General features: G+C 44.4%; 2 protein-coding genes across 2 annotated transcripts in view; one reads left to right on the top strand and one right to left on the bottom strand.

The window, feature by feature from the left end:
• Positions 1-14,876, top strand: part of LOC146649034 (cytidine monophosphate-N-acetylneuraminic acid hydroxylase-like) — a 35,424-nt gene that overhangs the window by 11,667 nt on the left and 8,881 nt on the right. The window contains exons 2-10 of the mRNA XM_085386707.1: positions 139-349; positions 428-519; positions 3,883-3,992; positions 4,226-4,416; positions 5,151-5,231; positions 5,321-5,387; positions 5,529-5,610; positions 5,689-5,826; positions 6,023-6,158. Of these exons, the coding sequence (XP_085242833.1) occupies positions 144-349; positions 428-519; positions 3,883-3,992; positions 4,226-4,416; positions 5,151-5,231; positions 5,321-5,387; positions 5,529-5,610; positions 5,689-5,826; positions 6,023-6,158 (1,103 nt within the window). The 5' untranslated portion in view covers positions 139-143. The remainder of the gene's footprint in view (positions 1-138; positions 350-427; positions 520-3,882; positions 3,993-4,225; positions 4,417-5,150; positions 5,232-5,320; positions 5,388-5,528; positions 5,611-5,688; positions 5,827-6,022; positions 6,159-14,876) is intronic.
• Positions 7,230-10,502, bottom strand: LOC146649035 (uncharacterized). The gene has a single exon (XM_085387690.1). The coding sequence runs from the start codon at positions 9,845-9,847 to the stop codon at positions 8,831-8,833; it is 1,017 nt and encodes a 338-aa protein (XP_085243816.1). The 5' UTR covers positions 9,848-10,502; the 3' UTR covers positions 7,230-8,830.

The following is a 14,876-nucleotide window of genomic DNA, read 5'->3' on the forward strand; positions in this document are numbered from 1 at the left end:
CAACAGCATGTAAGGATTAATGCAACGTCCTTTTCAGTGTCTGAAGTCTGTCATTTGAATCAAAGCTATTGTAAGATCCTTTGTGCTTGCATCAAATACTGTGAGTTAAAACTCTTCTTTTTGATTTTTAACATTTAGGTGCAATGGCCTCTCAAATAGCAAAGGTGTTGTTGTCATTGGATGCTGAAGCAGTCGGCTCGCTCAAAGAAGGAGTCAATTTCAAGAAAAGCCCAGAGGACGGCAAATGTTACATCATATTTAAGAGCAACAATGACTTGAAAGCATGCAAAAACCAGTGCAAGCATCAAGGTGGGCTGTTCGTCAAAGACGTTGAAGACCTGGATGCAATGTAAGAACAGGAACAGATTTCAGAGATTATCTGTGGTCGACGTTTGATTATAGCTGACAGAACTCTCTGTTCCCTCAGGACTGTAAAATGCACCAAACACAACTGGAAATTAAACGTGTCAACAATGAAATATGTGAACCCGCCCGACAGCTTCTTGCAGGATGAGCTCGGTAAGTTCTGTCTGCACAGTGCCTTTTCCTGTATATTGATATGCCACTTCCTGCAATGTGGATCTGAAATCTAAATATGCAAACTACAAAGCTGCATTATGGGATGTGTGGTTAGCTTGTAACTATAGCTCTTGCCACAGTCGGCGCTAACAGTCAGAATAGCAACTACTTTCTGTGCTTTTTTTAATTTTAATGCTAAATTGGCAGAGGGCCCCTTCTAATGAATAATTTGACAATTTGTGCCAATAACTGTGAAGCAATGTCAAACTAATTCTTTCCAACAGACATTTTTCCATGCTTCACATGAGTGGAGTGTAAACTTGATAATCTAATTTTCTTCTCTGCAGGGTCATTTTTCCCCTCAAAGAATAGTAAATATAACCAGTTGTTAAAAGGGACAGCTCTCTTAGCCCAGCACTATGCATCTCAGCACTCAGCAACATCGCTGTGTGACTGCACTTGTTCTGATTAATCTGTGTAAAAAGGTATCTCTCTTCCATTTACTTGCATTATCTAAGAGTGTGGCGGTTGAGTAAACAATATATATATATCTTTTAAATCCCAGTTAAACATTAGCCAGCAGCGCAGTTATCGTTTCTGTGCAGGTTTCCAGGAATTCAACAGTCGGCATAAATTGCTGTAAAGTACAGGGTGGGCCATTTATATGGATACACCGTAATAACATGGGAATGGTTGGTGATATTAAAGTCCTGTTTGTGGCACATTAGTATATGTGAGGGGGCAAACTTCCCCAGATGGGCGGTGACCATGGTGGCCATTTAGAAGTCGGCCATCTTGGATACAACTTTTGTTTTTCCAATAGGAAGAGGGCCATGTGACACATCACACTTATTGGTAATGTCACAAGAAAAACAATGGTGTGCTTTGGTCACCCACTGCTGTACTTGGCCCTGGAGTGTCCTCAGGGAGAGAGGAAATAAGGACAGGCGGCCTAATGGAAGGCCTCTGTCCCATCACCTCATCCATGAGGCCAAACCAGGGCCAAGCAGCAGCAGTGGGCTTCGCACTGACTCCCTCACCTGACCCTGGACACTTGCAATCCTAAAGGCAGAGGAAATCAGAAATGACAGACAAATATAAACAATACAACTTTTAGTAAATGTGCATTTATTAAATTTCATTCTTAAATTATCTTCTTGACAGCACACATTCTTTGTATCTTTTCTTTAAGTTGTCCCACTTCTTTTTGGCCTGCAAGGGGGTGACTTTCCCTTGCAGGCCCATCTTCTCGAGAATAGTCCTGATCGCACACAAAAAAATAAGAGAAGAGAGAAAACCATGACAACTGATAATCCCTAAATCCAAAAGTTTTCACAGCAGAACACAAGAGGAATATCGTCTGGACATCACAGGTTCTGTACAGAATGAGGGTTGTTGAAACCGTACTCAGATGAATATGATGTGTAAATTGATTTATTCGTGTGCCTCCATCCCACAGTCGCTGAATTTTTTACCCCAGTGAAGAGGTGATCGTTTTCTCCTCTAGTTTTAATGAAGTCTGCCGTTTGCTCTTTGGTGCCTATAAACATATCACAAAAAAGTGGATTGGGAAAAATGTAAGCGGCAATGAAAAACCGCGGGACCCACCGTACAAGCTAGTTTACGGACACTTTTATGAAGATTGTTTAAATAAATATTACAAGTCTATGCAAATTCACAACCCTAACAACATAACCGCTATAAAAATGTAACTTTTGTACCACCAGATTTTCATATACTTACTTTTAAAAGTGTATTCGTCTCCCGGTTTATCTTTTTGTGCCGCCATCATTACGTGAATGAAGTTCTGTGCAATGAATTCTGGGCCGGTCAGCTATCGAGCTGGTGGGTGACAGACGTCACCGAAAACGTGGAAGCACTTTTGCAAATATGCGATATCTTGATAAACCGAGCAGATATTTGATGTTTACACAGCTACTTTCTCGCCTGAAAATATGCTAAAAGTTTATTTTGTGACCCAGAAAGATTAGTATGAGTAATTTTAAAACTTAGTAGCGGCCGCCATTGTTGGAAACTGGAGTTTGGCTGGGCCACGCTATGAATTCTGGGATATGGTGGGCCACGAAGGACACACCCGACCCATCCTTCAAATTCGGGGGAAAAGGAGGACACATTTGTCGGCTGCATTCGGAGGAGTCTACGAATTTGGACAGCCTTCGGCGCGGCGCTGTGACGTAATCGGTCTACAAATGCGGCCTCAGGAGGATGCAGCCCATGAATTTGGACACGACCATGGGTTCACCCACACTCCTGCTCTCTCACACAAACCTGCTTATGAATGTTTAATATAATCAAAGTTTGGTTTGCTCTCACCTTTCTCAAACTTGGTAAAAAATGAATCAAACAGTTCAGTTTCATCATTTATTGATAACAGAAATCTTCCTCTCAGGTTTGGAGTCTCTGAGTCAGCAGTGCTCTCTTCCTCACAGCACATACACTATCATCCAATCTGCCCATCGTCATCATCACAGTGTTAACCACCTGCAGTGCAGCTCTCTTCTCTGCAGTCGATCTCATAAATCTCTCACAGAGGACCTGTTCTTAAACAGCTCCTAACGTCATGTGCACACGGTACAGCACAGATTTGTCTGCTTCACTTATTTGTAGCACAGTGGTGCAGTGAACACACTGTCAAGACAAACGATCCAGTTTGAAGATAAAGCAGAATATAATTAATAATAATATTAATAGTAAAAGGGCAGCACGGTGGCACGGTGGTTAGCACTGTTGCCGCACAGCAAGAAATTCCTGAGTTCAATTCCACCATCAGGCCGGGGTCTTTCTGTGTGGAGTTTGCATGTTCACCCCGTGTCTGCGTGGGTTCCCTCCGGGTACTCCGGCTTCCTCCCACCGTCCAAAGACATGCAGCTTGTGGGGATAGGTTAATTGATTAATCCAAATTGTCACTAGGTGTGAATGTGAGTGTGAATGGTTGTTTGTCCCTGTGTGTTGGCCCTGTGTGTTGGCCCTGTGTGTTGGCCCTGCGACAGACTGGCGACCTGTCCAGGGTGTACCTCCGCCTCTTGCCCTATGACAGCTGGGATAGGCTCCAGCGCCCCCCGCGACCCTGAAAAGGATAAGCGGAAGCGAATGGATGGATGGATTAATAGTAAAACCTCGTGTTGTTTAATTGAATCATATAAAATAGTAACTTACTTAAATGATGTAACTCAGTAATAAGAAACATGGAAAAGGTGCTACAGTGAAGCTTGTATTACATACTGCTACTATGGGTAGTAGTAGTAGTATGAATAGCTCTATTTAAAGCATCGAGAATAACAGAATGATAATAATATAAATGCCATGTGAGGTCAACACCTGAGCTTGTTGTTGCACTCGCAGAGGTCGAAGTGTTGGATGATGGGGGGCTGCAGTTGGTGGAGCTGAGCCCTGTTGACCCCTGGATGGTTGATCCTCGAGAGCCTCTGGAGCTCCAGGAGGGAGAAGTCAAAGTACGTTGATGTTACGCTTTAGATAACAAATATTTAACCCCAGTTTTTCAGACAACACCGTGCATACTACTGTGCTACTCTTATGAAACTGTTTGGCAAAATGATCTAAAACTTGAATGATCTAAGTAGTAATAATAATCATCATCTCAAATGTTGTCAATCGTGAATGAACGAAGAGTGAAAAGTGCATCAGCTGTCTCCAAAGATGACATTTTCTTTGACCTTCCTCTCAGGTGACTTACCTAACCCACGCCTGCATGGAGCTACAGCTTGGTGAGAGAAGGTTCATGTTCGACCCCTGGTTAAAGGGTCCCGCGTTTGCCAGAGGGTGGTGGCTTCTCCATGAGCCTCCAGCAGATGCTCTGGACAGGCTTTGTGGTGCAGATCTCATCTACATCAGCCATATGCACTCAGACCACCTCAGGCAAGCTCTGCCAATGCTGCTAAATATACATACAAATAAATATTGCTGCTGATTTTATTTGAAGCAACTAAACAATTCAGAGAAAACACAGTATGGTATCTACAAACTGCTCCAGCTGTTCGGTTCATCTGGACAGGAGCACACACTGTATACCATCATGGCAAAGGGAGGGGAAATGTTCTTAGAGTAAAGGCTGTAAAAGGACTCCACATATACAGGACTGTAATAACGACTCAGGATGGAGAAATATATAATAAAACCAAGACCAGATTACTTCCTTTATGATGTTGTGATATGTAAAACCTTAGAAGTGACTGTGCACGTAACAGAATATTATTAGCAAAGACAAATAAAATCATGCAAATAGTTCTATTGAAAAGTATAGAATATAATTACAACTGTCACTGAGATTCAAAAATACATTTCCAGTTTGTTCCACTTTGTAGGATAACAAACCTTTAACATTACAGGATTTGTATTCCTGTAATTGTTTGTAATTAACAACAAGCTCATTCTGTGAAGAGCCATATGAAGAAAGAGGAGTGGCTCACGACTCCACACAGTCACTGTAAATGTCACTTCTGACTAGAAAAGAAACAAAAGCAGTTTTTGGAATATTAAATAAAAGTTTCTTTCTGGTTAGAAACTTCAGAATCTACAAAGAGTTTAACTTTTAGCCTTGGATACTGTTCATGTTGACACGGTGGCGTGCTGACGTGTTGTTTGCTTTGTAGCTATCCCACACTGAAGGTCTTGGCAGAAAGAAGGCCCGATGTCCCCATATATGTTGGTGACACATCCAGGCCTGTGTTTTGGTCAGTAATGACGTGGAGCTCAATCTTCCCCATAAATTACAGAGGAAATAAATCCGGTACAAAGTGAGTTTGTTCTTCTGCTGTGACAGGTATTTGAAGCAAAGCCAAGTGAAGCTGACCAACATTAAAGTCATTCCCTTTGGTGTTTGGCAAAATGTAAGTCACACCTCCATCATGTGGTCAAGAGTATTTACAATAAGCATGTTTGGAAAATGTTGAATTGTAAAATGATTCAATTCAATTCATTTTGGGGGAAATATGATTATGAAGTAAAATGGCTCTTCCTGTCTCACTCAGATTGATGAACACCTGAGGTTCATGATCCTGATGGATGGTGTACATCCTGAAATGGACACCTGCATCATTGTTGACTACAAAGGTGTCATTTCAAATAATATTATTACTGATGCTGTGAAAATAAGTCTGATTAGGATATAAAACGCAGTTTTGATTGCAGGTCACATGATCCTCAACACTGTGGACTGCACCAGACCAAACGGCGGCAGGCTGCCACAGCATGTGGATGTGATGATGACCGACTTCGCTGGAGGAGCTTCTGGATTCCCGATGACCTTCTATGGAGGGAAATACAGCGGTGAGCCTGAGCTAGGTTAGCTTAGTTAGCGTTTAGCTCCACACGCACACAGCAGTGTCTCAGTTACAGTCTTTTGACAGACACATGTAGCTCTTTTAGCCACGTAGGAACTGACTTGTTTAACTCACATGTTGTGATCAACAGTGTCAAAGTGCACCAAACTGCTGAGATGAAGCAAATGTTGATTTGTTTCCAGATTCCTGGAAGGCAGAGTTTATCAAGAATGAGAGGAAGAAGCTGCTGAATTACAAAGCTACACTGGCGAAGTCCCTGCAGCCCAGGATCTACTGCCCATTCGCTGGATACTTTGTGGAGGCTCATCCGTCAGACAGGTAGAGTTTGTAACGAGGTTTGCACAGCACCAGAGATGCATCGATAAAGAGCACAAGGGTTGGAATGACTTTTATGTTCCCTGACAGGAAGAATCCTCACAACAAAGGTAGCTGATCTGATGCAGATAGATCCCAAGGTCAAAGCTGATGTGTAGTTCATCTGGGCAACTCCATCCAATAACTGATCAAACAGAGTCTATATCTGGGATCCTCTTTGTATTTAGTGCCTATTTATCTGTATGAGCTACAGTCTATCTCTGCAACCACGACTCCACCTTCATGAGCTGCTCCTATTGTACTGAATTGTGTTTCTAACTGACAGTAGTTCAGTTTATCATTCGTTTAAAATGTTTTAGCAGGTGTTTTATTGTTTTAGCATTCTTCCAGTCTCCTGTTGCCACTGCGCCAACATTTTTGAAACGTGTTGTTAGCATAAAACATTTAAACTAAAGTTTTATTCTCTGTTTGATGCAATTGTTAAGGTTCAAAATATTGGGGATGGACACCAGAGGAAAAAACCCACAATAACAACACTGGTCCGGTCGGGTTGAGTCAAACGATGATTTAATGATCACACACGTGGGAGATGGACACTGTATGCAGACAGTCTCAGATCTCATCTCAAAAAACACATCACCATAGTTTTATGAAATCAGGGTATTAGAACGCCCCCTCATGCATAGTGACAGGTGTAATACAATCAATGTTGACAATTTTATTTAACACAAAGAATAACATTGTCTCCTTCCCGAGGGCAGACGCTGACTGCCCCCGTCTCCTGGAACCGTCTGTACCCTGCTAAGACACAACATGGCAGCTACAAGGACTCTTTCATTTGTTAAGACCATCAGTGTGTATTGCTCTAAATCAAGTCTATAATATTAAATGAATATTGCTGGATCAGCTACTTCTACTTAAAACATATTAAAACATGACTAAGCACAAAATCACCAAGAATAACATCTTATAAGTGCTGTGTAAGCGCGTGCGGCCTTCCAAGCTCAAAGCCTTTGCCCTCCATAGATCAGCCAGACTCGCGCTGGCTGTAGCTTTTAACCTTTAATTACCTTGAGCACAACTCTAGAATAAGCAACAAACTGCAATGTGTATGGAATGATCAGGGTTACATCTGCAATGGAAAATCATGTTATTATTCTGGTACCTGCAAGGAAAGATCAAACTAAAGTTATCACCATCACTGTAATGCAAAGAATAATGTAAGGTCAAAAACTTCAATTTATGCTTAATGCAAAGCTGGTTATATACTTCTAATGAACTAATAATGCCATATTAAAATATTAAATGATAATGAGAAAAACATCCCCTCCTTATTCTACAATTCCCTCTGTTGACCTCTGGAGAATCCAGAGGTCACAAACAGTTGTGTCCCTCCTTGGCCTACACATTCAGTTCTACATGCATCATTGGCATCATGGACATTGGAGTAAGGACTCCAGGGTCCACTGTCCTCACAGACATACTTTTGAACATTCTTCTGGCACAAGGGATGAGACAACAACAAATAACCATAATACCCACCACAACAGACAAAGAAAACATGACCGAAGCGATAACCCCCTTCCACCGTCCGAACACTCAGGTCAGCCAGCCTTCCAACGGACTATCAACACCGGAGTGATCATGCATAGTTTCAGAAAGGCTCTTTAGGCCCTTCAGAGCCTTGGTTACCGACACATTTGGAGCAGTCTTGTTTGGAATAAAATTACAACACTGATCGGCCAATATAGGACAAACGCCCCCTTTTTTTCCGCTAACGACATACCAAGGGCCATTCTATTCTGCACTCCCATTAACGAGGTCGGACCCACCTGCTCCGCCAACCCCTCCATGCCGTCTCTGGTGAGGTTAGAGAGCCTCAGTACATTATAGTGAACATAATTGATCCTATCTACGTTCTTGCGTTCTTAACCCTTTTGGATCAACCCCCGCTATTTCCACCCCCAGAACCAAATACATAGATTGTTTGCGATGCCAATTCCCCAATGATAAGGTTAACGCGTTTCCAGAGGGGCTGAAATCCCTCTGTAGTTTAAGCCCGTTTTCTGATCCTAGTTCTAACGGTTCCCAATTTTGCCCAGTGTAACCCCTTACCTGGTCCCAATTACGGCACCAGCTGTCATATGGACGATTTCCCCTCTCGCAGTGCGTACTCACTGAATAATCCCAACAGAGCCACACATTATATCCCCTCCAGGCACTGCCGACGTCCCTACAATTAACAACATCACACAGATCAAACATAAAAGAAATTGTGGGGCCAATAACATAATCTAATTCTAAACCACCATATGTGCTGAGACACTCATCCTTTTTACCAGAGACCTCGCGCTTCACTCTTGCCCGCAGCTTTAAATCACTATAGATCACGCGAGATGTAATTGGTGTATCAAACAACGCCGGACTGGCATGGCCTCCGTGCTCAGACTGGTTTCCCGGGTCGGTCTGCAACAAACAAATCAAAAAACAAATAGCCATGATTAGCAACATAGTTGACATCAAACTCATAATAATTTTGAACATTGTGATGGCTTTTGAAACTCTTCTTTCATCACCAGTGTCTAATTGTTGTGATGGCATGGTGGTATGTGAATGTTATGGTGTAGTAAAAAGTTCAAAGCCCTTTATCAGAGCCTCTCTCTTGTTCTAGGTGTTCAGTGTGGTACCGCTCCTTTTCGTTGGCGCGGCGATCTCCTCCTTGACTGCTCTTCTTTCTTCGACCTTCCGGGTAGACCACCGGTCGGCCCGTTGCACAGGTGTGAGGGTTTATTCTGCCGCTCAATTTCACCTGTGTTGGGTGGAGATTGATCCTTCCCCACCAAGCCCTCGTGCGCGGCTGCGCACTGCGTCCAGTGATACCAGGTGTCGCCTTTCCCCTTCAGTTGGACCGCTGTCGCCGTCCGAGCCGATACCTCATATGGACCAGTCCAGCGGGGCTCCTTCCACTTTCGTTTGATGACTCTCAGCCACACTGTTTTCGCGTCCGGGACCTCTCCTTCTCCTGTGGGCCCTTCACCAGCCGCCTGTTTTGTGAAACTGGACACAAGCGCCTTTAACTCGTTCCAGTAGTCTGCGTGGGACCGGTTCCCCTTTTTGTCCCGTTCAACCGAGCCCACCGTCCAAGGTGCCGGAAACTGTCTCCCGGTTTGCAGCTCATATCGTGTAAAACCCACTTCCGGTTTTACTGCTGGCTTAGGATTGTGTGCCCCACAGATTAAGCTCATCCTGGCCTTCTCTCTTATCATTCCTCGCAGCTCAGGATGCCACCAATGACACAAATTTCTTTCCATCTGGGCTCTCCTCACGTGGGCGAGTCCGTGGGCTTCATCCACCTTCTGTTCTGCCATTTTGGCTGTCAGCACGGGGCGCCCGTCTGGCCCCCTCCACAAATGTCCATCCTGCCAGGCTCCTTTGTTTTTCCACACCCCCTTTTCCTCTGGGGATGCCTCCTCCTGGGCCTGTTTGACTTCCTCAATCAGATCAACAGATATCTCCTCTTCTGGAGTTACCTGTATCATTTGTCTCCGTCCTTTGTAGCCTGCGGCCTCCTTCGCGGCTTCGTCTGCTCTCTGGTTTCCTTTTTCCACCATGCTGGTTCCTTGGGAGTGAGCTTTGCATTTTATAATGCTCACCTCCTCTGGGTCAGCCAAGGGCTTTTCCAGTTCCTCCATTTCATGTTTGTGGGAAATAGGTGCATTGGTTGCTGTTCTGAATCCTGCTCTTTTCCACTGAGGCAGCTCCACATGCGCTGCTCCAAACGCATATGCCGAATTGGTGTAGATGTTCACTCTCCTGTTCTTGGCTAGTCTCAAAGCTCGAACTAAGGCTATCACTTCAGCTCTCTGGGCCGACTGCTTTCCCTCAATCCTTCCTGACTCTCTGACCTGATAATCTCCTTCTACTCTGCAAACCACCGCATACCCTGCTTTCAGTCCTCCTTCGTCTCGGTGGCAACATCCATCGGTGAACCAGTCCTCAGCTCCCGGTATGGGTTCGGCCTTCAGGTCCTCTCTAATCTTTTCCTCAATCTGTGCTCTTTTGGCCTGTGGTTGTCCTGTGGTTCCCCTACACCCATTAAATCTGCCATGTTAATTCCTTCATGTGTAAATGTCAAATTTGGGGCCTCTAAGACTTTGCTCAGTCTCTTTTGTGCCCTAGTGACATACAAAATGCTTGTGAATTCACGTATGCCACTATGCTATGTGTAGTGAGTATTTTTAGTGGGTGTTCTCTCACTACATGTGCTGTTCTTTGGATAATTCTAGCGACCCCTGCTGCATGTTGTGTGCATGTAGGGTGCTTTGCTTCTGTTGGATGTAGTTTTACACTTACATACCATACCATACCATACCAACTTTATTTCTAAAGCACTTTAACATAAAACCAGAGTTTCACAAAGTGCTGTACATGTTAATAGCATACGTAAAGAAAATTAAAATGAGATACGATAAAATAAATAGATACAATAAATTGAAACATGTTAAAACAAATTGAGTCAACCCCTCTAATCAATGCCAAAGGCTTCAGCGAATAAATATGTTTTAAGAAGACTTTTAAATTCGGAGAGAGAAGAGGCCTGCCTAACATGCAAGGGCAGATCATTCCACAACTTTGGAGCAGCTACAGCAAAAGCACGATCACCTTTAAGTTTATACTTAGTTTTCGGTACCTTAAGGAGTTGCTGATTGGCGGACCTAAGGGAACGGGCAGGTGTATATGGTTGTAGTAGCTCCGAGAGGTAGGGGGGGGCCAGGCCATTAAGAGATTTAAAAGCAAATAAGAGAATTTTAAAAACATGAGCACATCTCTACCCCCCCCCCCCCCTTTTTTCTGAAACAACACTCCATTTACAACTGAGTATGTTTCAGAAACATCCAAATAGAATGGCTCATCATAATTGGGTGTGGCTAAATCTGAGGCCCTTGACAAATCCTGTTTCACCCTAATAAATGCGGCTTCAGCTTCAGGCGTCCAAGGCAACTCAGCCTTAAAGTTTCGAACACCAACTTGCTTCATTAGGCCCCTTAAAGGGGCAGTTTTACCTGCATAATCCGGAATGAACTGCCTGCTGTAACCTGTTAAACCAAGAAAAGAAAGCATTTCTCTCACAGTTCGCGGTTTTGGGTGTGTCAAAATTTGGTCTCTGTGTGTGTTCATCAAACCCACTAATTTGTGTGCGATTACCCGGCCCAAAAAGGTCATTTCAGGGCGAACTAACTGCAGCTTGTCTTTACTTACTTTAAAGCCGCATTCCGCCAACCTATTCAACACAACGAACGACGCCGCTGTACAATCCGCTGCTGACGGGGCTGCAATGAGAAGATCATCAACATATTGTATTAATGTATAATCATCAGGCAAATTACATGACGACAGGGCTTCTTTAAGCACCTTATTGAAAATACCTGGAGAAAGTGCAAAGCCTTGTGGCAACCGTGTGTATCTGAGTTGTTGGCCTCTGTATGTGAATGAAAAAAATATCTCTGAATGACTCATGCAGAGGAAGACAAAAGAATGCATTTGCCAGGTCAATACACGTGAACCACTTTTGGTCACATGTGATAGCTGATAAACCTTTGTACGGATTTGGTACCGGTGCAGTAGTAGAGAGTAATATTTCATTAATGGCTCTCAAGTCATGTGTCATGCTGTATTTTCCTGTTCCATGTTTCTCCACTGGTAGAATTGGTGTGTTCCACAGTGAGTGAGAGGGCTCTAACACCCCGGCCCTTAGCAGGCCTTCTATTGTTTCTGTAATTCCTTCCTCTGCTTCAGGTTTGTGTTTATACTGTGGTCTATTGATTGGTGTGTTTGATTTCAGCTGGAACACGACAGGAGGACACTTAGCTAGGCCAACATCCGTGGGCCCTTTTGACCATAGACTGTCAGGCAGATTCGACAGTCCAGCAACTGCGTGAGGATGATCTACACACTCCTCACCATGTGTTTTTGAAATTTCTTTATGTTCCAAAATCACCGTACCCTCACAGGCACAAGTTATGCGATAGGTTTTACAATTTGGAGCATAAGATAAGTTAGGAATTTGGGTTCTTTGCCACCCTGTGTCGTCCAGTGCTCACTTGACCATTGGACCTAGATCACCTGCACCATGACCTTGGTGGACCGCCAATGTAATGTGAGGGGTTGAATTTTCTTCCACATTGTACCAAGGCAGTTGTTCATCAGTTAATTTCACAGCCGCGGCTACACCTTCTGGTCCAATGTAGATGTCATGTGTTTGCACATTCCACGTCTGACCCTCAAGATCAGATTGAAATAATTCACGATAAGTGTCGTCATTCTCATAAAACAGGGTAACGTGGTAAGGGTCGCGCGGAGGGGAGTAAACTGCCAAGCTCATTATCCAGGGTCTCCACAGCTGAAATTGCCTCAGAACATCCTCTTTCACTAGTCTCCCCCAGTAGATATCGGCTTTTGCTCTTTCACAGTCTTGAAGCAGATATTGAGTCTTTGAATTTGTTCCCAGGCACGGAAAATGCTGGCCCCCTGGCAGAGTCACAGATAATCCATCTGCTGAACATGTGATTGTGGCGCCCAACTTCACGAGCAGGTCCCTGCCCATGAGATTTACTGGCGCTTGCGATGACACCACATAGTTGTGTTTCAAAGTCTGCTTGCCCAGCTTTGTCAAAGCTGGGTCAGTCACTGGCAGAGTTGTTGGGATCCCGGAAATACACACCACGTTCGCTGTGTGGCAGGACAACTTTGCACTGTCTGGTGCTGCTCTCAAGGTTGAATATGTTGCTCCAGTGTCTACTAAGAAGGGCAATTCTGTCCCTTCTACAGTAATTGACAGCATGGGATCTGCCATCCCCATGCTGTTTGGTCCCTCCGGGTCCCTTCAGTACTGGTCCTCCCTCCAGTCAGCCACTGGATACTGCGCGGCTGGTGCTGCACTCGGGTTTGGGGCCTGATATGCTCCCCTATAGCCATCTCTTGCTCTCGGAGCTCCACGTGCCTGGGATTGGTCGTTTCGTCTTTTATAGTTCTGACGACGTTCTGGGCAATTTCTGTTCCAATGACCCTCTGCTCCACACCTCTAACAGACATTCCAAGGCACACCGCTGAGATTCCCCGTGTCACGAGCTCTTAGTACTCCCTCCGCTGAGCCACCACGCCCTCTGTACGATCCACCGGTTCCCCAATTCCCTGTGGGTTGGTTCTGCCTTGGTGCATTGGCGGGCCATCCGTCATTAGTGCAGGGACCCGGGCCACTGTCTGGCCATTCAGGCCCAGGACCAGGCTGGGTCGCAACTATCATCATTTTTTCTGTTTTTTCTTTTTCCTCTTTTTTCTTTTCGCAGGCTTTGTTTCTGGCCTCCGCCAACTGTAGTTTGAGTAGAGACGCTTGTGCCTCCTCCAACTCTTTTTTCTGCTTGTTCGCCCTGTCCTGCTCCAGCTGTAAACGATGCGAGACATGTCTTTCCCACTGCACCGAATCTGCTACGGCAAAATCTGGGTTTTTCTGTAGATCTTCCATGACCTGGTTTGGCAGCCCTGCCAGCACCGCTGAGCGAAACCACGCCCGATGCTCACCTTCTCTACCCGGATGGGTACCTGTTTCTAACAACCACTGATCTCTGGCTTTTTCTAAAAACTCTCTAGGTGTGTTTTGGGGGTCCCAAATTATTTTAGGTATGGCTCCTGTGTTAGGGGTTGGGTACTTTTCACGGACTGCGTCAGACAAAGCACATTGCACTTCATGATAAGGCAAATCATTTGCATAGCGAGTTGTGCGAGCTATGGCCTCTACATCTGCGAGCCCACCACCGAGCATACACCGCGCAGAAATGGCGCGAAAATCACCAATCGCAAGCTCCTCTCCTTCTGTTAGTCTGCCTAATTCACGCAACCACCTTGCAAATTATAATGAGTGCCTGCAGCTTTTTCTGCTTTGGTCACAGTTTTACACTGTCCCAATTTTCCCTTGCCTTCTAGGGACCTATTCTGATCATAACCTATGTGTGTGTAAGCTTGTTTGCATTTAACCCTCTGCACTCAAGGCATTTACTACACTTTATCAGTCCGGACAGTCACGCCGAATGAAGCTTCTGACCTTCAAAGGCCGAGTGCCAACTCATTATAAGCACATTTGCAAGGTGTGTCTGAAAATTATTTAAACCACTCTTTTTAAATCAAAAACTATTTACATTGTTATAACATCAAAACCAGCAGCATATTTACAAACTTTCAGCAATAAAAAGCCTTCTGCTTATAAGGCTCACACACACTCTGGGCAGGAAGTGAAAAGCTCCGTTTCCCTCCCTTGCAAATGCAGCTCATTTGCATGTTCACACCGTCTAAAAATAGCTCGCAGCGCAGCAGCTGCGCGTCACACAGAGTCTCACACAAAGCTCAGACAAAACTCTATTTTATATTACAAAGACGTCTTATATTTACAACCACTGACAGGCCTGACAGATTCAGCACCTAACAAATTTCGACAAATTTAAAATAACGGGTCTCACCGAAGACAGTCTCACTTTTTTGTAATCAATCAAACAGTATCTGTTACTTCTCGGAACAGTTTCTGACCTAACTTCTAAATCCCTAACTCAATTTAACAGTATCCAAACAAGCACATGACACCGTTTTAAACGATGAGGAGACTCGGTAACTCCTAGCTTATTTCGGGATGCCCTGTACCCCACAGATAAGCCAAACTGAACTAACCCTGTT

The sequence above is a fragment of the Rhamphochromis longiceps genome, linkage group LG17, assembly GCF_057381845.1.
Source record: "Rhamphochromis longiceps isolate RC_006_pf linkage group LG17, R_longiceps_female_GT1.1, whole genome shotgun sequence".
Taxonomy (NCBI): domain Eukaryota; kingdom Metazoa; phylum Chordata; class Actinopteri; order Cichliformes; family Cichlidae; genus Rhamphochromis; species Rhamphochromis longiceps.

Coding starts and splice junctions, on each gene's coding strand:
- LOC146649035 (XM_085387690.1), bottom strand. CDS start 9,847: ATGGAGGAACTGGAAAAGCCCTTGGCTGACCCAGAGGAGGTGAGCATT.